We start from the raw sequence: 23,377 nt of genomic DNA on the forward strand, positions 1-23,377 counted from the left end.
GCACTTGGCGTAGATTGCCCATGACCGTTTCCATCCGGGCTACAAAAAACATATGCTCGCTAATCATCTCTCCAGTGACTTGATCAAGACGCGTCAGTCGGAATTCCACCTAATGTATCTGCTCGCAGAGACAGAACGCCGACAAGTGGAGAAAAATATCTTCGGGTTGGGTTGAGAGTGCAAGAGGGTCGGGACCAGTCCAGTTGAAGCCAGGCGCATGGTCGAGTCCAAGGTGAAAGCAGCATTCGACCAACAGAGGCGGTGGAGCGTCATTTCTGACAAACTGGCGGAGATGGTCGAAGTCATGGTACCCATGGTCAGTGGCAAGACAGGGAGGTGGTGTCGGTATACCAGAAGACTCTCGCCAGATTGCGTGGAGATCGAGGTCAAAGTCGGATTCTGTGATATTGTTAGCATGTCTTTGTCAGAAGTTCTTGTGGGGCTCTTACCGTCATGGATTAAAGAGGTGGTCATGTTGTATCGGTCTTGCGCCACAAATGCCAGGTACAGGAGATCAGTTGCTGACTTGCTATATAGGATGTTTTGAACGAACAAAATCAGAGGAGGATATCAAGATATATATAACTGGACTATGGCAGCAAGGGCGATGGAAAATTTTGATTTTCAAAAAGCTAGCAACAAGTTACCACATCATTGGTCAGAAATGAATTTTCATCGAGTTCAACAGTATATAAACACATCTCACCACCGGCGGCATTGATCAAGACATCTCAAAGTGTGAATCGCCAGCATTGACTACAGATAGCATACTCCTTGGTCCATGCAATTCATGTCAAGTAGTTGGTCTTGCCATAGGCATATCGGTCGGAAAAGACGTTTCACCACTCGCTTTCAGGACTGCAGCGATGCCGTCGTGGAGTTCACGAAGCAACCTCTCGCGACTCCACATCAATAAGGCTTGCTTATTGCAGCGCTGAACGAGGAGATCGTTCTCGACCTCCAACCACTCGTTGGACTCTTGGAGTTCCTGCTGTTCTTCATCCAAGTGAATCTTGTCGGCCGATTTCACGACATAGCTGTCCCAGAGACAGAAGTAGAAATCGAGCAGTCCGATGATGGGCATGGTAAGGTCCGCCTGGCTGTGAAGAACTTGCCTCAGCTGCGTTGTCAGTGGACCAGCCGAGTGGATGGGATCCTGTGAGAGTATATTTAGTGATGTTCACCAGCTGCTGGGAAGAACTAACCTTTAGAGCAATCAATACGTGGCCGGCCTCTGCGTGACCTGCCTCTCGTTGGCAACTTTTGACTTGAACGTCATCCATTGGTAGTTCGGACAGCTGGCGCTGTCTTTTGGCGGGTCGTAATGCAGCAGGTGAAGGTGGGTGATCCATTGGGGTTGGGGCTGGATGAAAAGTATTCAGCTACTGCGGGAGTATTCATACGAAAAGCGAGGTTTAGGTCTAAGGAATGGGCTTGCGAGGCGACCAGTAAGTGTGAAAGAGTTCAATAGTATTGAGTTGATTTGAGAACAGTTGAAGAGTCATCTGTTGATTCTACATCTAAGGCATAGCCAAAACATATTACCCTGGTGAGATGAGCAAATTCGAAGTCCTCATGTCTTCTTCGGCGCAAAGACAAAAACAGACCAAGAGAACAGTTTCATCTCTCCATTTCAACATGTTCACTCTTCATTCCAAAAATTTTCCGGGTAATTGCTGCGCCCGCTCTTTCAACCTGTTTCAGCTCTACTACACACCTGCCTGAAATGCACCAAATCTGCACCGAGGTGACCGCGGCAGCTTTCGAACACCGGTACCACCAATCTTGGTCAGGATCGATTGTCGAATAGAGTCGTTGTTTGCAGTATGAAGGGCTGCGATCATGCTTTGCCGTGACAATCGTCCATCCAGCAGAAGTGCCTCAACCACATTTGGGTGCGCTCTTTGTGCCGCAAGAGACAAAGCCCCTTGACACGACCGATTTTCCAGATTGAGATCAATCTGATCATGACGTAGCAGAGCCCGGACCAGATCCAAGCTGCCATCCCGCGCGGCGATGCAGAGCGCTGTGTCATGGCCCGTCATCGTTTTTCGATTGATCTGCAGACGGCCGCCCTGCTGAACCAAGAGACGCACGGCTTCCAACTGGCCGTGTTCCACCGCTTGACAGATCGGCGGATGGCCCAGGCCGCTAGCATTAATGTCTACGCGGTCTGTGTGCAGCAGGACCTTCATCGCATCGACGCGTCCGTGAGCGCAGGCGAGAGCCAACGGCGACTGGCCCGCCGCGCAGCGACCGACGTCAATCCCCGGCACAGCCAGCAGACGCTGTAGTGCCCCCATGTCCGGTCTCAGCACAGCATGATGAAGGGAAGTCGACTGTGTCTGGAACTCACGGCCCCCAATGAAATTGATGTTCACCCCTGGCTCCTTCAGAAGTCTCTCAGTCACCGCGTCACATGACAGGTGTGTAGACAACCAGAGCGGCGTGTTGCCCTCCCTGTCTTTGCAATTCACTCTGACGCGTGGGTGCCTCAGCAACAGATCCATCACTTCTCGGCTCCCACTGCGAACCGCTAAATGAAGCGGGGCGTTACCATGTCGATCGTGAGCTTCCAGGTTGCTGCCTTTCTGCTTCATTAGCAGCCGTATAGCATCCATGGACCCGTGAGACACTGATTGATGAAGAGGCAGCTCATCGTGATAAACGAGATCAAAGTCGATCGGAAAGCGGTCGTCAGGTCCACTCGTGAGCGTCCTCATCATGGAGGGCCTGTTACTGCGGCATGCCCAGTCCCGTGGCGAGTGACCGTGGCTATCTTTGGCATCAGGATCACTGCCTAGGAAAAGCAAGACTTGCACGAGGCCAATTCTTCCGGCCCAGACTGCTTTGTGAAGCGCGGTTTGACCTTCTTCATGTCTCAAATCCAGATTCAAATTTCGATGGGCATGTGCCATTTCTGTGACCGCCCGGCAGGTGCTGGACTTGATGGCATACCACAAAGCGCTTTCCAGAGCTGTGTTCTGGAGGTTGATGTCTACCCCTGGAGTTCTCAACAAGGCCCTCAGCACATCGGTAGCACCAGACTTCAATGCTCTCATAATTGGGGTTTTCCCGCGGAAAAAAGCATTGACGTCGGCGTGACATCTCAGCATAGCCTTTGCCAGAGACCGATTGTTGGTTTCGGCTGCCAGATGCAACAGATTGCTGTTTTGGTGTTCGATGTTAAACTCGAGGAAGGTGCGTTGCAGTCTATTGTGTAAGTTGCTGCATGATTCTCTCAAGGCGATGATTGCCTTGCCGTCCAGGCCTGCTGCAATCATGAGCAATATCTTATTGGGTAAGCCTCGAATATGTGGCTGTAAATGTAAATGAGTATCCAAGCCGAGCAGATCAATGGGAGATTCATGCACGCACCATAATGTGAAGAGACCGAGAGGTGATGAACAAGAGCTGATGTCGTAGAGGCTGCTTGTGGTGGAAGAGCACTTTTATATCATGCTCCCTTAGCATCGCCATTGCCCAGCTCCGAAGAGAGGGTGACCGACGCCGTTACTGGTTGGCAGGGACAATGAAGCATAAGCACGATGGGATGTGGTCGTATAGGTGCTAAATCCCTGGTTGAGGATCCTGGAGTCGTTGCTAGTGTTCCTAGGATCACGCTGCGTCCTGGGAGCGCTCAAACTGCCTTCAGGAACACGTGAATAGCCCCTTGACAACAGACCTTTCTCGAGCGGCGCTTGAGGCCTAGCACGCCATAGTGACTATGAAGAGGCAAACTCAGGTGCAAGGTGGGCCGCGGTTCCCTGGCTGAATCATGCTGCACATACTCAGCTCTACCCCCCTCTGCATCGAAGGGCATCGTCTAGAAGCCAGCGATCAGCAACGGCCCTGCCAGCAGCATGCAAACGTAACGCATGAGGAATGCTCTGTGGCGCTACATACCGTCCACTGCCTGGAACACCAGTATGTTGGAACGGCGTAGAAATCTATAAATGATGGGCGCTGCCGGGTCTAGTTAAGCCAAACAGTCTGCTTATCAACCACATTTGGTCATCCGCATACAGCTGGAAGCCATCAGTGGTCTGTGAGATCGTATCGGATCACTTGGTCAACGAAGCACCTGTTGCGGGATCACAAGACAGGGTAAAGCCTGCAAGAATCCAAGGAAAACCAAGAGTACCATCAAAGGCCATCAGAATGACCGGATTTCCGAGGAATACATTTGATCTGGCCGGACTGCAGTCTGCACTCTGCAAGATTGGAGACTGCTTTCTCTGCAAGCGATGGCCCCGAAATCGACAGTGGAATCGTTAGCCCTCGCCTATCAGCTTCCTCAGTGACCCTAATGTGTCCAATCATGGTCATTCATGGGTTGCTCCCTATATCACGACTGCGATGCTGCGAGCAAACAATGTTCCATGGCATGTGTCGCCGGCCCAGCCAGCGATCCTTCCATTCGTCACGAACATCTGGGAAGGTGTGCAAGATTTGAAGCTCCACAGCGTCACTCCCAGTGACGAAGTTGACAACATCCACTGCATGTTCTGTTTGGCCGAGGATCGCGATCAAGTCGATGAACGCGTGGTTTTGCGGTGCGTCGAGTGCAGGGGGCTATCGCACCTGGCCTGTACAGAGGAGTGGCTGGGAAAGCGCGACGCAGGACGTGGTACTTCATGCTGCATCTGGTAAGTTCGGCGTTCACTGGAGTGTTTTGATTTGGTCGTGCTGACACGCGTAGCCCAACCGACACCGCCTTGGACGCCCTCTACCACCCGCCGCGGGGCCCCTCGCCACGAACCGCAGAATGCTCCGAAGAAACCGTCGCGACGGTTCGTCACGACAGAGCTGTTGGCATGGACGCCACGCAGCCACGGATCGACCCCACTTGGACGGGAGAATCACCTCCTTAGCTAGCCGGGACGAGGCAGCGTCGCAGAACATCCGCGGCGCCGTGCGCATCACATCGTCCCCGCCGATCAGCTCGACTACAGAGAGTCTCCCGTGACAGAAAGCTCTCACGCCCCTCCCACGCTTTGTCGGTCGGCCCGACTACGCTTATTGGTTTCGGAATGCTGGGAAGAATTGGTATGGCAAGGTCAAAATGTCAGTCATTCCATCAAGTCATTGATGTTGAATTTTTAGTTCTCTAAATTGTCCCAAAGCTAGATCAGAACGTACGTCAGCAGTAGAATTTCGATTATGGACGATACAGTGTCAATCCAGTTATTAAATTCCTTTAAAAGTGCGAAACCTTCAGCCTTTTGCACGATTTAAGATATGACATGCCACTCAGATGAGCCGGGACCGAGCTAAGGGGCACCGCGAGGGATTCTTCGTGTTTGATACCGACAGAGGCAAGCACAGTAGGATCGCATGAAGCCAAGCTACTGTCGTGGATGCTGGTACCAGGGATCAGCTTCTCCGACGGCAGGCCATAGATCGCCGACTGTTCATTCACGCAGATCATCGCGTAGTATGCAGTGGAGTGATCTAGTTCGGCAAAAACGCACCATTGAGTCGTTCGAGGGACAATCTGCTGGCGGCATCCACATGCTGCGAAGTTGGTCTCAGTGGGTGTTTCGGAGCTCAGCTCAATCTGACCACACATGATTGGTGGGACAGACTTGATCGTTTGGGAGTGAAGGAGCTCCGCGTCGGCGCCACAGTGCTCTGCATGAAGAATGACTTTGTATTCTAGCCCACCTTCAATTCTCTGCACTGTATCCGCTGCGTTGTCTTCCCATCTGACAAGCAGACCGCTGGCATGAAGGCTGATTTGGATGTTATGTGGGAACCACTGCAGCAGGCGTCTGATGTCGCGCATGTACCGGTTCTCTGTGATCCGTGACATGGGGGATGCTGCAAAGAGGAAAGGAATCGAGAGGATCAGTAATTACTCTACAATCTCTTGCCATGAAACGGGTGCATACTGCCGATCGATGCTCGTCGGGACCACATTGCGGCATGGGGCCTCTGGGTCCACACTGTCCAAGTCCCACCATCGAAGTGTAATTTTCAGGGTTCGTTCTGCAGCGTGGTAGAAGACACCGAGTCTTCCGGCCATGTCTTCGACGTAGAGAACTTGCATCCCGCGGGGGGCGTTCAAGAATGTCAAGCAGGCACTGAACGCCCGATCGATCGTCTTCGCAAAGGCCGTATTGGGCAGGGCACAGATCGCCGCATCTGTGTAACGTCGCTGTTGCTCCTCCTCAATTGTCCGGATGGGTGTCGCCGAGCGAAGGAGCTGCCAGAAAGTCTCCGGGAGTGGGGTCGGCTTTTTGCCGGTGCATGCTCGGATCGCATTCACAGTCTATCTCGAATTAGCATATGACACCGCTGAAGGAGGTTTGCACTGACCTGCAAACTGATTTCCGCACTGTGAAAGAAAAGCTTCTTCCTTGAGGCACACAACATATGCTCCCAAATGCGGGTCTTGGTCGATGGCTCCAGAAGACTTTCTGCTTGGTCCACATCGCCGAGGTGCGGATGGTTCCGGAGGAGGTTGACATAGCTTGGGAGCAGGTCTTTCTCACGCACAGATAACGCATACTCCCATATCTGCCGCACGAGGTCTGCCAAGTCGAGCTGGCTGATCAGTCCTTGTCGGTCTCGGCTAAACTTCCCACACGCGAAGTTGTAGCCGTACTTGAAAACCTTGCCGCCCACGGGATGCATGGCCAGCTGTATCCCATGCAGGAACAGCTTGCCAGAGCATTTTGGATCGAGCAGCAAATCTCCCTGGGGTGTCTGTATCGAAGACGTGGGCGAGACGAGTCCGTGAATGTCAAGAGTGACCCGTAACCATCGCAGGAAGGTTTTGGGTGACACCGGTCGGCTTTGATTACCCCGGCCAGCGCCAATCACCACGGCGACATCGCGTTCTATACGGGGGCGCAATTTAGCCATATCATCCGCGGCTGCTGGCCAGTCGCTGCGAGATATCTTACGTGCCGCCGTGATGACGCAGCGAAGAGACTGCTGCGGCCCTTGCAGCCCGAACTTCCAATTCCAGTGACTTGCGGCGATGCTCATTTGAAACTGCTGTCGATTCATGACCAACGCAGCCAGTTTGAGACCGTCTCCGTGCGAACCACTCTGTCGATTGTCTCTGTCTCTGGTCGTGTGTCCCATGATGAGAGACTCGATGGGCAGCTGGGCGCATGCATTGGCGAGGGTGACTCGACCGGTCTTTTTCTCGTACTTGATGAATCCTCGAGCGAGGGGATTCGCGTGATCTGTCGGGGCCGACGAACCTATGATGGCGAAGTGATTGTTGTCGTCGTGAAAAGATAGCTTCAAGTCTCGTCGGTCGAGCTGGAATGTTTCCAGAATGGCATCTCTCCTACTCGGTGTCAGCAAATCTCCCAGCGGGCGGCTCGGTGCGTACCAGTTTTGATATAGCTCGCGGAAGGCATCGGTCGTATCCCAGTCCTTCACGTATGCAGGGGAGATTCCGAAGACAACGGTCTGCTGTGTCGGCTGATCTGCGATGCCGGCGGAAGGAGTATCTGAGATTTGTCGGAGCTCACCGTGAAGTTGTTTGCTTGCTTCATCGCTGATAGAGCTCCCTGGGTCCATGCCAACAGAGTCTGTGGTGTCAAATGGAGTGACTAGACTGGAGTTCTTTCTGGTGGGCAGCCGACGATTTATATGACCTTGGGACGATCTTTCCTCGCGGTATCTCTGGTGAAGGAAGTGGTGAGTTGAGTGGTGAAGCCATAGTGTTTAGTATTGCGAGCCATAACTGGTTCCACATGCATCGCGGTTTAACAGATTACAAGGATAACTACATATGTTGAAACTCGTTCACTCGATTGATGGATACTTGATTGATGGATACTCGATTGATGGAGGCTCGATATTGAATACACTTTGCCCACGAGAACCTGTATCTGCTTGGTTCAGCATGTAAGCTTGTAGATTTGTCACATCAACACTTCCACGGAGTCTGCGAAAACTCGACAGGACTGGTCATTCTTTGTGGCATAAGAAACATACAGAATGGAAACGCGCATTCAAGATTGTTGTGTGTACCCCACGGCCGCATAGCTACAAGGTCCATCTTCCAAATGGCGTTATCAACAGTGCAAACAGCTAGATCTGATTGGCCGACATGATCACGATCGCGCGATGGGTCTGTGAGTTGACGTGGTGCGGATGTCTCTCATCTCCAACAGCTCGGTGAGGACACAAGCTTTCATCCGCGAAGTGCCTCCGAGCCAAAAACGGAGCTTTGCCTCGATGAGCATTGACCCTTGAGTCTCATCATTGATCATCGACAGAAACAAATTGTCAAAGAACCCAGAGCCAGCCTCTCCTTCCACCTCAAGTCTCGTCGGATCAACGGCTGCCGCCATCCAGATATATCCTATGGCGAGATTGAAGCAAGCTGCGTTGACGTTGCATGTGGACACAAGGGTATTGAACAGGGGGCCGAAGGAAATTGCAGGAAGGCCAATACAGACGTATGTCTTGGCGGCGCTTCGTCCTGCCCGTACAGCTTCATCCATCAAATCTGTGCCCTCGATTGATCTGACATCGATCACGACCGAATCCGACACCCAGTATTCGGTGGACCAGCTGTATAACACCGGCGGAGGAGCAGTACCAACGGGATTCCAGAGTCGGAGCGCCAACTTTCTGATGCTTGAGATATTTTTCGTTCCTGCGATCCCAAGAATGATGAGCTTCCTGTCCTTCTCATTGGGCACGCAGGAAATTCCCAAATGATAACCCAAGGGTTGCAGGCTGGTCACTTTGGCAAGTGGAAGGACTGTAGTCTCGCCGAATTCAACAGAAACGAAGCGACAATTTTTGTCTGGCTTGTTGACCACAGTGTGGCTGGGTAAGGTCACGCATTGCAGCATGGTATTAATACTCTGTCCGCAAAGCTTCAGCTGTTCCCACTTCCAGAGCAGCTCTTGAGTCTTTGCGCAAATAAAGGGCGAGTTGGGAATGAAAGGGGTCTGGCTCGACGCCATACTGGATTTCATAGATTTCAGATCAGCACCGCCATGACTTGCAAAAGGGAGGAAGAATATGCCTTACCCGAGGACCTGTCTCTGGCTGAAACATGACTGAGACTCACGCGTTGGCATCATGGAGGTGACGAGAGGAAGACTGGCGTGAAGCATGAAGGAAGATGAACGAATGCTGCGCTAATGCCTATCCTTTTGAATGTACCACGGAGAGACTCATGCTAACGCGTAATCATCAATGTCTCAACATGTAGGGACATTGTTGAGCGTTGAGATGACTAACATAGAGAACTGGACGGAGCTAGTTGGCGTCACGTTGAACGTACTGGAAGAAGCATGCTCTGAGAAGGATTGCATTCCCGCTGTGGCGACAGAGAAATCAGAAAAGATCCTGGGAGCATGTGTGATGACTTTGGGAGCTGGCCACTAGATCCCTTCGGTGTTCCCACAGGTGTACAAGCTAATCAGCTCGGGGCGCAAACATTGATATGCACCGCCACCTCAATTGCCGACATTTCGATGATCATCGACTCGGCTCGACACCAGGCTGAACCAGGCTGAACGAGGTTCAGGAAAGTACTTAAAGAGAGACATCGCCTGAGGACCCTATCAATCCTCGCTTCCACATTATCCTGTTTCACTACGCAAGACCCGCTCTATTCGTCAATCATTAACGTCTTCCGTCCTCAATATGGCTTCCAACACCACATCCGCTATGCTTTGCATGCGCCTGACTGTTCTCGTCCCCGCTATCATGTGGTTGGCCTTTGCGGGTCTCAGCTCGGCCATATCTCACTTTGCAATTATCCTCCGGGACCATGCGGAGTCAGATCTCATCTATACCAACCATACTATACTGGGCCTTGCCTTTCAAAGCCTGATGGAAAATATTCTCGTCGTTTCAGTCCTCTTGGCCCTGATGTCAACATTGCTCTCCATCTTTGGTATGATCCTTGCGATCCATTTGAGGTGGCTACATCAGAACGGCCAACGTCGAATCTATTTCGAATGCATTCAGGTTGTACTAGCGCTCACTGCTGTCTCTGTCAGTGGATATATTGCGAGCTGTGTTCACGGGTCTCGATTTTCGTTTGAGCTGTTGAATATTCACGGCCACCTGCCTTACTACAAAATCATGTATTACGGGAGCGTTGGGCAAGCTGCATTTGGTTCTCTCATGATCATCAACTTTTTCGTTCTGCTCTTCATGTGAGACTTCTGCGTTTAGTAAGAGCAAGCGCGATCAAAGGAACAACCTTAATTGTGGCTGCTCGAAATATTGTGAGCTGACTGTTTATTACTACCAGCCTTCAAACGACGAGGCTTTGAGACGCTTTTGAAGAGCATTGGAGGTTATACAGCTCACATTCAGCACGTGGGTTTCATGCAATTCCAGCAGCAAGGCGGCGTCTTTTCGATATGTATTCTCTCTCCCTTACCTTGGTCTTCGTACTCCGAATGTACGATAGATGGCGAATACTGCGGTATGAAATATATGGAAACGTTATCTCGATCTCCTCAACATTCGATATCCAGTGTTTACTAGACAGACTGCTCCGCACAGCGGTAAATGCAATTGACTAGCCGTGATCAATGGGTGCTAACAGGCATTAGTAAGTGCTGAGCCCGGGCAGAATGACACCATTTTCAAATCTTCCATCGATGCGGTCGCTCCAGACGCGCCCAGAAAGCTAACGAGAGCGGACTCCATGGGCCAGCGCTTCAAATCGTCGACACCAATAGCCCCATCCTCTTTGTCGTACTTTTGCATGGGCTGCATTGTGATGGACGGGATGGCGGCGATGCATGTGGCTTCGGATTGGTTTGTCAAGCAGTCCACGCAGTGCTCTGGGCCCGCTATGAGATGGCTTGCTGATACGTCTCCCACGGGACTCGTGTCGCACGATCAGAACGGATGTAATATTGTTGAGGCTTTGCAAGCGAGGAAGACAAAGACCTTTAATGGGCCCCGTGCCGGTTTTAGGCTGCGGTGGTGTATTGGTCTTGTTGGTACAGCGCGAGCGGACTTTCCCTTGCCAGCGAAGCTGCCGGGGAATGTGGGTGGCGGTTGGGATTGAGCTTTAATGGTGTCAAAGTCGAAATCATGTGCTCTTTCAGATTTCCGACTGACATGATCCAAGCTGGCGCGGCATGTGTTTGATTGTGGTTTTTGACTAAATACACAGAAGCAGCATCTGACAGAAGTGGGTTACTATGCTAATATATCATTATCACATGTGGTCCTATGCAGTATACATTTTGAAAGGCTATACGGCGTTGCTACGTCAAGTCATCAGAAGATGAGGTTGCCGAAAAGTAGAGTCTATTCCAACCATTGCTACGCTGATACAAGTGGAGACGAATGGAATTCTTTTGGCCCACACGGGGCACCTGCAGTCTGAACACTGACGATGTAGGCCTCGTTGACGGAGGGCTACAGCGCCGTGAGGGCTGCAGGCGGGCCCGTGGCACTCCGTGTATTCTAGGAGGAAACATAGCTTATACAGGAGGATACGTGGTACATACAAGGGGGTTCCGCGGTGGGCGGGAAGAAACCGTTGCGGCGAGAGCCCGGCTCTCACTCGAAACGGCGATGTCCCTTTCGAGGGAGGGGATATCCATGTGATATTTGTGTGCGATGTCCCGCACGGAATATCGTGGACCCGATGCAAGGGGTTCTCACAACAGTCCCGAATAGAACCTATCATTTATCATGCCGGTGTTTCAGTGCAACTCGACCCACTTACTACATTCGGAGAGTGACAAACTTGGAACCAATTTTTAGAATCTTGCGCGGCCGGCCGGGCAAATGGTCGAGATCATTGAGAACAAAATTTTTGATGTTACATTCAGTCCTCTGGGCAGATAATTCCAAATCATATGACCCGTGGCAATCCTTTGATTTGACTTTGCTAAAATTGGCTGAGTGGTAGACCATCTAGCATGCCAGTTGCCAAGGCTTACAGTACCGTGATTGGATCAAATATCCGAGCAGCGGAAGATCATCTTGCGAAGAGAGTTAGGAGAGGACAGCGATCATGATCCACCGGGTGGACGGACGGACCCAGATGACAGGCCCCGCTTGGCGATGAACAGAACTGCTTGAAAGATTCATTTATTGGTGACCTCACGCAGTCAAGAGGAGCAAGAAGAGTTTAGTTTGGCCGCAACGGGTTACCTGTCGCTGCGGTCGTAGACCGTGGCGTCAGATAGGCCCCGTCCGCGCTCCCTTGAAGGGAGGCAATGTGTCTGTATTGTAGTGGATTCTATATACAGAGGGAAGGTGGGAGGGACAAAATTGACACTTGACTGCGTGAGAGATGACGAGCTACCCACAGAGGCCATCAACTGACTCTTGTGAGGCAGTTGTAGGAGGAAGAGGCCCTCAGAAATGTCGGTGTGTCGGAACAATGGATCATGTAATCAACTTTATTAGTCAGCGTACCACATGTTAAATTGCTGTGGTGGAGACTAGAGAATACCAGACAAGTACACAGACGTGACCCATACCATTGGTACATGCTTTTCGACCCTGATTACGTGTTCAGAGACGGTGTAGATATCACGTGAGGCTACAGGCATTGTGAGGCAACCCCAATAAAACCACTCCCTATATCTCCGATGAACCATCTGAAAATGAAAAGTCAATCTCGTGGAAAGATTTTAATTGTGTCTCCTCCGTTGTTATTATTCCCCAATTTAGATCATTCGGTATTGTGACAAGGCGTCGAACAACCACCGCATGAGCATGGCTGGCGCCCAACAGCAACACAGTCGTGGTGGTAAGAAGGAAGACGACAACGATGTATTGATGCGTTTGGTCAGTTGCGCCTTCAGCTTGATGAAATATCAAATATCAGACCATATAAAACTCTTTACCGACCTCTCCAAAGCCCGACAAAGAAATCGTAGGATGCATCAACGATATTGGAATCCCGTTGAACACGGCCGACCTCGCGAATCCGAAACCGCAACATATCCAGATAGTCTTTGAACGGTTCGCGGAACTGCTCATGAATGTGACTCGAGAAACTGTCGAGCCCGGAATGCATGCAGCTACAGACGAAGTCTGCGGAGACTACCTAGATATTTTCCCCAAGGAGACCCGTAACCTCATGGGGCTCCTCATTAGTATCCAAAGGCTGCCGTCGGAGGTATCGGTGAATCCTAGTGATCAACAAAAGGTCTTAGTAAAATACCCGTTTTCTCAACCACCGTGGTGGCAAAAATAATTTGGAATTTAAATCCATAAGTTCAGATGACTCGAGCTTTGTCTGGAGTCTCGCTAGGAGAAATCAAGTCGCTAATTTTCTCGTATTCTTGCGTGAGAGGCTTGAAAGTGGCATGAATAGACGATTCAGGGGTGGTTCTTATGCATTCTCACCCCGCTTCCCGTCCTATATATTGCGCATTCACCCTTCTCCCTCACTCGCGCTGCTGCATTACCATGGAGGTTCAGTGATATATACCAAGTCTAAGGTATGTTTAGTACTAGTATATAGGACGACAAGGCATGGAGAACAAAGCCTCCCGTACGCTCAGCCGTACTTAAGCCACATATTTCGCACGGCCAATTTTCTATGTGCGCTCATCACCTATAGGACTCTAGAGTGACGGAGTTTTTTAATTTGGGGTGACTTTATACTGTATGGGTGAGAAGTTTGGAGACTTGGAAAGAGAAGTGAGAACAGGATGAGAATTCCTACCCCGGGGGTTGGATAGGGACATTTCACTCCCCACAAGTCTTTTCAGGAATTGATGCTTTCTAGTGTTGAGTCAGAATCCTGATACAAGTAATTCCATTCTCTGCCATTAGTTGGGCACTCCCAAAAGTAATGTACAGATTAAATACACGAAATCATCTTCCACACCTGACTAATCTCCTTCCCGCTCTCCCCGATCTCCACTTAAAGGGCACAGAAACCTGGCTGTTTAGGTGCTGTCTACTCCCGTAGGAGTGGTGCGAGCAGTTGCGTAGATAAGATGCTCGCCATTAACTCGGACGTTGTTGATGCGCGCGAAACCAGGTTGCTTTACGTTGGCATGGCACATCTGATTCAGATTTTATTAGCCAAACTCATTCGAGTGGAATTTAAATGATTCTTCACTTACTCCAGCCTGTGGTTCACCACCAAAATTTCTCCATCCAACAGCAATGCAGTTGGGGTTCATAGCACAGTCTTCAGCACATTGCAAGATAGACGGGCGGTACCACCAAATTTCTTCCCGAGCGCCATTGGTGCGGACGTTGCACTTGACCTGAAAATCGACTCCTCCAAGCTTGAATTGTCTTTGGGGACAGCGACCGTCGCAAAGACTAAACCAGCTGTTGTCGTGGCACCGGCTATCCACCGCCTTCCAATCCTCATGGCCATTTGCGTCAGACAGAATCTTGTCTTCCGAGGTCTTCAAATTGTTTTCCAGAGTTGCCTTCTCGGCCTCCCACTGAGACTTGGACTGCTGCAGGGTGCCTTCTCCTTGCTGACGGAGTTGATCCTTCTCGGCGGCGCACTGGGAGTTGGCATTAGAGACAGCATTAGAGACAGCAGCGTCTTTGTCAGTCTGGCATTGGGACCGAGCATCAACGGTTTGCTTCTGGAGCTGGTCTTTCTCGGCGGTGCATTGGGAATTGGCATTGGAGACAGCATTAGAGACAGCAGCGTCTTTGTCAGTCTGGCATTGGGACCGAGCGTCATCGGTTTGTTTCTGGAGCTGTTCCTTCTCGGCAGCACATTGTGAATTGGCATTGGAGACAGCAGCGTCTTTGTCGGTCTGGCATTGGGAGCTGGCAGCGTCTTTCTGCGAGTTGCATTTCGCTTGAGCGTCATCGATTTGCTTCTGAAGCTGACTCTTGTCATTCTGACAGTCGGTCTCCGCCTGCTTCTTGGCATCGTCTGCAACAGCAGTCTTCTCTTGCTCGCACTGTGCTTTATCGCTCTCCTTTTCGTTCTGGCACTTCACTGCGGCATACTTCTCGCATTCGGCCTTTGCAGCATCAGTCGCCTTTCCACATCCTCCAGTGGGCTCGGATTCGGGCTCTGACACTAATTCTTTGGTCTTCTCGAGCGACATAAAGCCCTTATAAGCCCGTGGCGAGTAGTCATCGACGGTGACAAAGAAGCATTGACCCTTACTATTCCATGCGGCAGCGCGGCAGTCAGTGCCGGCGGCGGCACAGCCGTGCGCGCACTCCCGTGCACTACTAGCTTTGATAATAGTGTTCTTTGCGGGCGATGGGTATGCCCCACAGCTGTAGGAAAACTCGACCCCGTCAACTCGAGCCTTACCTGATTGCGTTTGACCACAACAGGCTTTATAGATTTCGCTGGAGGTGCCACCGGAGAGGGTAAGACAATTGCCTGCTCCATCCGAGGGAGCTTGCGGCGTACTGGCCCATACCGCTGTGGCGGCAAGGATGACGAGCAAGGCCGAGTAAGAAGCAGAAACCATGATTTCGAAAGGCCTTTATCTTGCTACAAGGTGGGAATGAGGAATTTAATCACTTTGAGCCGTTGAGAAAGGTAATTTAGAATCAGCAAAGACGCTTATTTATAGTGATAGATATAGAAAGGGAAAAGACCCTCAGGGATTAGTGCCGCGAGCTAAGCTGAGAGAAATCGGTCAATCTCCGCGTGGGTCTGAAAAATGACGATGGAGGCGATGGTCACTGTTGGCGTGACAAATTGAAAGCCCACTTCACTGACGTGGTTCATGTTTTATCACACATAGCCTTCCCCACTTTCGGAGGTGATGGCTGTACAGGTTCCTCAAGTGGAATAGAGAGACCAAGATAAATACACCACTACGTTAGACTTCCAGGATTGTCATCCATTCCTACGACCTGGGCCCACTTTCAGCCGTCTCATAGTGGACTACATGTTAGATAGTGGCTGCGATCCCTCGAGTAGAATAGATGTATCGAGATAGTTGGCGTAGATCCCCCTCATCTTCCAAGGTCGTTATCCATTTCTACGAACTGGGCCCACTTTTAGTCGTCCGATCGTGGACTCCAGAGTACATGGCCAATGCTGGCTAAAACTCAGTAAGTAGTCTAGTGCGGATTAATTAGCAAATGGTGCATATCGGATCCACTCTCCCCGCTAACCTGGTAGCGATGAACGACAAAAGGGAAAGTGGTTGAAGCATATTCCAAACTTCAAAGGTTGAATCCTCTATTATATTACTCCTTCACGATTTGAATGTTCATAGTATGGAAATCAGAGAATCCGTAATGTTTTGGTGGAGTTTAGGTAGATCTTGGATCGGAGCGGCCCGGAAAATTGAATCGATCAGTTCGTCACGAACGAGTGGAGCCGATCGATCCTGTACAGGACTCCACAATACAGCTCGTGGATCTCGGATTACATCTATCGTTTCGCCCTGCTGTCGATCAATACCCTGAACATCATTCTCCTCATTTTTTCCTTGTCGATCGGTCCCTTTCCATCCATGCGATCCACTGTATAGCAAGAACTATCTTGAAAGTGGATAGCTCCTCGCACTTCGTGTCGGTCAGCAGGCTTCTGATCCACTTCTACGGCTGAAGATTCATGGAAAATGAATTCCAGCTGAGTCTCCAAATTTTTTGAGCTATCTTGGTGGAGCGATTTCCATCATGTACCATGTCGAGGGTAAAAATTATAAATATCCATCTCGAGCCCCTCTATCATGAGTCTGTATCAAGATTCTGCCATTCCCATTCCCGATAGCTACAATGGTGAAGTTTGAATCGATTTTGGCCCTCCTGGTGTCCTTGTCTGCCTCTCAGGTAGCAGCTCGTGCCACCTCTCCTGCTCAAACCAAATATACCCTCGATAACATCCGTCCCTTGACTGATGCTGCCTCTGGTCTCGTGAAATGTTGCCCAGAGGGGACCGAATTCGACGGCAAGGATTGCGTCTTGGGCGTTCCTCTATGTCCTGAGGGCTTCACCCGCAACGTGGACAAGTGTGTGTCTAACGTGAAGCCTATCTGTCCGGATGGCAGTGAATTCAACGGCAAGACCTGTGTCGCAAACGAACCTCCATCCTGCCCTCCAGGCACTGAGTTCAATGGCCGGACGTGCAGCGCAGGACCTGCAACCTGCCACACTGGTCTGGAGCCTAATGGCAATGTCTGTCAATCCAAGCAGACTCCTGGCTGCCCTGATACCTACACTTTCAACGGAAAGACATGTGTTAGTGTCATGACTCCCAAGTGTCCTGATGGGTTGGATTTCTGCAATGGAAACTGCATTAGTGTTGGCTCTCCCGTGTGCCCCCCGGGCTCTGAATTCCACGCTGCGTTCCAGGTGTGCGCCTCGACTTCTGGCCCCGCCTGCGAAGAGGGAAGCATCCTGAAAGATGGCCAGTGTGTGTCGGATATCAAGCCTGTCTGTCCCGATGTTAGCACTTTCAATTCACTTAGCGGCCAATGTACCGCATCAGAGAAGCCCTCTTGCCCGCCTGGATCTCAGCTGGATCTAGTCAGTAAGAAGTGTCTCCTCAAGGAGGATCCTGATTGCCCTCCTGGAAGTGATCTCTCTATCGATTTCACTTCAAACACCGCCCGTTGCTGCCCTGCTGATATGTCGTGGGATGGCAATATGTGCACTTTTGAGGTCGACTCGACCCATGAATGTGCTCCTGGCCTTACTCAAGTGGGCACATCATGCCAGAAGCAGCCTACAAAGGTTCCCGAATGCCCACCTGGCTCTAAGTTCAGCGGTAGTCGCTGTGTATCAACAGACCTTCCAGTGTGCCCCCCTGGTTACATCTTAGATGGATCCACTTGCGTTGCCCTTGAGCAACCGGAATGTCCCACTGGTTTTGTCCTCTCAGGCGAGACCTGCCACTCTACTGCTGAGGTCACCTGCCCGACCAGAACACGATTTGAGAAGGGCCTTTGCGTCAACATCCAGCAGCCCGTTTGTGAGGATAACTTCATCTTCAACGGTAAGGACTGCGTGTCAACCGTCTCCACACCCGAGTGCACTGAGGAGGGCGGCGTCTTCAACGGCGAAGAATGTATCACCCCCCACACCCCGGTGTGCTCTGAAGGCATGACTTTCGACGGCACCCGCTGTATCTCGACTAGCGTTCCTGTCTGTCCCTCCAATGCCCTCCTCGACGGCCAAGGCGACTGCATTACCACCTCCGTCCCCAAATGCCAGCCCGGATCCTCACTTGTGGCCGGAGGCTGCATTGTCGGCGTCCCCACCTGTCTGAAGGGCACTATCTTCGACGGTAAGCAGTGTATCAGCCCCAAGGACCCCAAATGCCCCGTCGACCACAAGTGGACCAACGGTCGCTGCATCAAGCTGGTCGGCCTCGAATGCGCCCCCGGCTATGCTCCCTTCAACGGCGAGTGCGTCTCCAATGATAAGCCCGAGTGTCCCCCCGGCACCAACTTCGACGGCAAGGACTGTATTGGATCTGAGCCCATTTGCGACGAAGACCTGGTCTTTGACGGTGAGGAGTGCTCACACCCCTCTGAGCCCACTTGCCCACCCGCCATGAAGTTCAACGGCAAGAAGTGTGTCGCTGAGAAACTACCCGAGTGTCGGAGCGGCACAGCCTTCAACAAGAAGACAAAGGAATGTATCGCTGACTTGGCTCCCGAGTGTCCCCCGGGCCAGGTCTTCAACGGTAAGCAGTGTGCCTTGGCTTCGGGTGACTGCATGAACTTCGAGTACTGTCCCTCCGCTGGTATGCCTGTCTGTGGTGATGGCCAAAACTTTGATACCGCGACTGGTATGTGTGCAGACTTTTAGGTACACAATTGACCTGCCGGTGTTCAGCATTTACACGTTACGGTGTACGAGGTAATTTGAAAAATTATTGAGAGGTCACCGATTTTGCCCGAGGATCTTCCGAAAGTGGAGGAAATTACCCCCAAGGAAAAGTTCTAGTCTTGATCAATTTTTGCCATCAATTAATTAGCTAGACGCTTCATCGCAAATGCTGAGAGATTTAAATCGCCTAGAATAGGAAGAAAACCTGCTCGCTTTTCTTAAAAGTCTTTATTGTTATCGTTTATAATGTGCAAAAATCTAGAAAGAATCTACACTTATACCAAGCAGCCCATAGCCTAATAAGGATACACAGTAAGGCAGTAGATCTCAATAAGTAATTTCGGAACATTATTCTGTCTATCGGATATAGAGATACACATAAGAAAGGAGAAAACAAGAGCAAGTGGGTAACATTACCTATCCATAATCTCCCGCCCCAACTCAGTCTACTATGCACATTTCTTAAATCAGCGCTCTAGTTTCTGTCAATTGAAACGAGGAAAATTATAAGGCAATAGCCTGAGCGACAGATTTATCGCTCTACCTTCTTAAAAAAGTGATGTCATATTTTTATGGTCATGAGTATCACTAGGACTACCGAGCAAAGCCGGATCTGATCCCCTTCGTTTAGCAAATCTTTTTTCCAAAGGAAAAGTGGATTAAGAGACCTAGTGGGCCTTGGCTGATTCTAGTGGATGTCGTTGTTCACTTCCAAAGTGGTTAAATGTCTATTCTCGTGTGGAGAGGCTTGCTATGGATTACAAAACTTGTTACTAGCTACTCTGGGCAGGTTTGTGTGGGTATTTGTGGAACAGAATATTGCAAAGTGAAGATCGATCGACCCGATCGCCTGGATTTTCTTCCGGCGAACGGGCTCCACTTGCTTGCCACGACCTATAGGCCTTGGCGGGCCGCTCCGTTCCAGAAAATCGCACGACACTAATTACCTTCGCTGGATTTTCTCCTTCCAGTGACTTCCATTGCCCACGCGTAACCGAGAAAATATGACTGCTTTTTTTAGTGCTTCAGAGCTGAGGCTATAAATTATGGTTATAACTGCAGGAGAATTTGCGTCTCCTACATATGCAGTCGTTCTCCACATTATGCAGTTCGGCTAATGGTTCGATAGTTGTGAATTAGAGTACCCACCTGACTTCAGGATGCAGCTGAGAACCAGATATACTAACTTTAGAGTGGGGTGACAAGATGAGGGGGCTTCAAAGAGATCCCAGATTCCTCTTCCATTCCGGCAATTTGTATGACGATTAGCAATGGATGCGATGATACGCATCGGATACGACGATAATTGTCGCAAAGCGCGAGCCACGTAGTGTAGTGGGGAGACCCAGTCGCTATTAAGGATCACCATAGCGGCACAGGTCACATTCCGTGCCGTACGGGAAATGGTCTTATTAGTACCACCCGAGCACTGGTTACGGAATACACAAACCTTCACCTCTCTCATTGTGAACCTGACGGGGCTCGCTATTCTCCGATGACGATGTTTCGTCGTGGTTGGTTATCGCAGAAAATGAGTGCTCCAAAAATCAGGCTGTTCAAAATTAAATTCGATGAAGAAAGAAAGCCAATATAGTAGGATGTCTGAGGCAGAAATCCGTTTGGGGATACGACTTCGGGAGATGGGTCGAGTTATCCTGTTGACGGATGCTTCAGGGTTTTGGGGATTTCTTAGGTCACAACTAGTAAGCTCCCAAGTGACTACTATGAGGCAAGACGGCTGACTATTTTGGACTTTTGCTATCCAGTCCGCTTGTTCACGACAGACCAGCACCTGAAGACGGTCTACAAATTAGCCGAGACCTAAGGGAGCGAAGAGCCAGATCCTCAAGCGTAGCATTTTGTTAAAACTAAATAAAAATTCTGGCTCTTTACGAAATGGAAGCTAAAAGTTAGATATTAACTCTGAGCTCGGGCGACAAAATCAAGATGGCTCTATCTCAGTTTGATTTCTCGGCCGAAGGGAAGATCGCCAATTTGCTTCATATTCCAACATGAGGGCAAGCTATTCGAAGTATAATGATAATTTCATCTAAAACAGAACCATTTCTAGTCTTAATCACTCTTTAAGTTTCCAAAACGCGACCAATTATTCAAAAGACAGCAACCGAGTAGAATTGGATGACGGAGGTTTAGTCCTAAATTGAAACATAAAGTGAAATGCCACATCCATAATTAGAAATGATTGGCTGTCAGTAGACCTCGCCAAAACCCGCCCACCGCCCAAACCCACCCACGAAAACCCAACCCACGAAAACCCAACCTGTTGGTTTATTAAGTGATGCTTCAATGGTCATATCATTGAGGAGAGTTGATTGTGTGTTGTGTCGGATGTGTTTTTTCTAAGATACAAGTGACTGAGAAGTAAATTATATGAGTATGCACGTGATCCCAGCCTCATTATTATCCCAGCAACCGGGATATTTCAACACAACCCACGGGCTGGGTTGGGTCTTAGTCAGCATACCCGTGGGCGGGTTGTCCAAGAACCCATTTACCTGTATATTACAGTATTACTGTTGAAATACAACCAATACCAGATATAGAGTGTAGGGTAGGGATGTTGTAATTACGAAATTGGCCAACTCATTACGAAATCTTGAAATTTCATTTCATTTTCTCGTTTCAATTACATTTCAAGGGGCTGGCGTCTGCTGAGTCATCAGAAGCGGTAACCTATTATAGCCAATAAAGGCCTATACTTCATTTTTCTGCCATTGTCTTCATCAAGTATGCTGTAGCTCGTGGCAACAGGTGGAAGAATATATATCTTTGGCTTGTTTAGAATACTCTCAAGGTCTCACCCCTTCCTAGCACCCTCACCTTCGAAATGGCTCCTAATCATCCTTGCGGAAAGGTTTCCTACTCAGAGCTCGAGCTTCAGAGATGCTTCAAAATCATACAGGGTGATAAAAAGGTAAGAACTAATTCATAAACTTATCCTCTACTCCCCTAATTGCAGCTTCTTCAGGTGCCTCAAGCACAATGTCTTGGATGCTTGAAGACTCGCGCCAAAAATACTACACGCCAGAGTGAGCATGTTAATAAATGCACAAAAGCACAGGCTCTGATGGATCCCAAGACCGCCGCAGAGAAGAAACAGAAATTGCTAAGTTTCTCTACATCTCAGCCAGCCAGAAGCATTGATCAGCTAATCGCTCAGGTCTGTTTCACCGGGGCTAGACCATTCAACCTTTTCGAACAGCAAGAAATGCGAGAACTTATCCATGCGTTACGCCCGACGTATCAAATTCCTTCCCGCCAACGAGTCGCCGATGACCTGCTGGATGAAGCATATAATGAACTACTAGAGAAGGTTATTAAAGAGTTACGGAGAACTGAGTTCTTAAATGTCACAGTGGATGAGACCACTAACATTAGATCTCAACGGGTGATAGTGATGACTATAACAACGCCGATAAAGTCATGGTTTGTCTACTTGAATGATATGGAAGACAAGACTCTTGATGCTCCTGCTATTAGTGGTTGGATCTTGAATAGTCTCAAATGTCTCCTACTACAACTGGATACAACGATTGACTGGAAAAGAATTAATTCTATCTCGACAGACACATGTTCTGTCATGAAATCGGTCTGGGAGAAGCTAGAGAACACACCAGAGCTCAAACACTGCTTTATGATTCCCTGTGACTCTCACGGCCTACAGTTAATCATGAAGGATATTGTTGATGCTAAGGGTTCGAAGGTTCCACGGGCTGCGGAGGTATTTAAGTCGGCCCTTGAAATAGTCGTCTTCTTCCACCACTCACCACTCGAGTACGCAAGGATGCAAGGAAAGCAGATTGAGAAGTGGGGATATAGGAAGGCTCTTATTGCGTCAGTCATTACAAGATGGGGAACGCAATATAATATGCTCTCCTCGCTCCACGACTGCCAAGAAGCTATCTGTGAGTGGACACTTATCACTCCTGCTACCTCGACTGCTAGGGGGAGGGAGATTATTCGGATAGCGAACTCGCATTCGTTCTGGTGGCAACTAAAGGAGTTGATTAAAATCCTTAAGCCTCTACATGTTGCCCAAAAAGAGTCCGAAGCTCGGAACTCGTCGATTATGGAGGTAACGCAGCGATGGCTAGATCTCCATGAAGATCTACGAACATTGGCTTCCCAAACATCTCTTAAGGACGATTTCTTGTCCTATTTGGATGGCATAGGCTGGCAAAGTCGAATACTACGTCAGCTTGAGCCTATCCACTGGGTAGCCTATCATCTTGATCCCGCTAGAGTCCCTGGGAAAGTTGACCAGAGCTCTCGTAATTATATCGAAGGTGTGCTACGGCCTCTACAGAACAACGACAAAAGCTCTTCCGCTTGGCATGAATTTCTGTCATTCAGGCAGAGAACGGGCGCTTTTTATAATGCCTCCTGCTGGAAGGCCCAGAGCCCGTCTCTCTTTTGGCTTGAGGCAGTACGTTATACTATCAACGATTAAAACGAAGGACTTACTTACGATATGCTTATACAGGAGGACTTTGCTCCGCTTCTTGCACCCTTTGCTCGTCGACTCTGCAATACTGTGGCAAATTCAGCGGCAGCGGAGAGAGCCTTTTCACAGATGAACCTTCAGCATACAAAAGTCCGAAATAGGCTCGAGCCCCACCGCGTTGAAAAACTGCTCTTCGTG

General features: G+C 49.9%; 6 protein-coding genes across 6 annotated transcripts; 4 read left to right on the plus strand and 2 right to left on the minus strand.

The window, feature by feature from the left end:
• Positions 1-8,081: 8,081 nt before the first annotated feature.
• Positions 8,082-8,945, minus strand: N7520_001703 (uncharacterized protein; the record flags this gene model as incomplete). The annotated part of the gene is made up of 1 exon (XM_057135638.1): positions 8,082-8,945. One exon carries the CDS (start codon positions 8,943-8,945, stop codon positions 8,082-8,084), a length of 864 nt encoding a protein of 287 aa, XP_057001574.1.
• A 688-nt stretch (positions 8,946-9,633) lies between these two features.
• On the plus strand, positions 9,634-10,155 carry N7520_001704 (uncharacterized protein; the record flags this gene model as incomplete). Its single annotated transcript, XM_057135639.1, has 1 exon — positions 9,634-10,155. One exon carries the CDS (start codon positions 9,634-9,636, stop codon positions 10,153-10,155), a length of 522 nt encoding a protein of 173 aa, XP_057001575.1.
• A 496-nt stretch (positions 10,156-10,651) lies between these two features.
• N7520_001705 (uncharacterized protein) lies at positions 10,652-11,020 on the plus strand (the record flags this gene model as incomplete). Its single annotated transcript, XM_057135640.1, has 1 exon — positions 10,652-11,020. One exon carries the CDS (start codon positions 10,652-10,654, stop codon positions 11,018-11,020), a length of 369 nt encoding a protein of 122 aa, XP_057001576.1.
• A 1,664-nt stretch (positions 11,021-12,684) lies between these two features.
• Positions 12,685-13,174, plus strand: N7520_001706 (kinetochore protein Nuf2; the record flags this gene model as incomplete). The annotated part of the gene is made up of 2 exons (XM_057135641.1): positions 12,685-12,762; positions 12,836-13,174. The coding sequence occupies 2 exons, from the start codon at positions 12,685-12,687 to the stop codon at positions 13,172-13,174; spliced, it is 417 nt and encodes a 138-aa protein (XP_057001577.1).
• Positions 13,175-14,009: 835 nt separating this feature from the next.
• Positions 14,010-15,392, minus strand: N7520_001707 (uncharacterized protein; the record flags this gene model as incomplete). Its single annotated transcript, XM_057135642.1, has 1 exon — positions 14,010-15,392. One exon carries the CDS (start codon positions 15,390-15,392, stop codon positions 14,010-14,012), a length of 1,383 nt encoding a protein of 460 aa, XP_057001578.1.
• Positions 15,393-16,656: 1,264 nt separating this feature from the next.
• N7520_001708 (uncharacterized protein) lies at positions 16,657-18,693 on the plus strand (the record flags this gene model as incomplete). The annotated part of the gene is made up of 1 exon (XM_057135643.1): positions 16,657-18,693. One exon carries the CDS (start codon positions 16,657-16,659, stop codon positions 18,691-18,693), a length of 2,037 nt encoding a protein of 678 aa, XP_057001579.1.
• Between the last annotated feature and the right edge of the window lie 4,684 nt (positions 18,694-23,377).

This window comes from Penicillium odoratum, assembly GCF_028828045.1.
Source record: "Penicillium odoratum strain IBT 22623 chromosome Unknown utg000001l_segment0_segment0, whole genome shotgun sequence".
NCBI lineage: Eukaryota > Fungi > Ascomycota > Eurotiomycetes > Eurotiales > Aspergillaceae > Penicillium > Penicillium odoratum.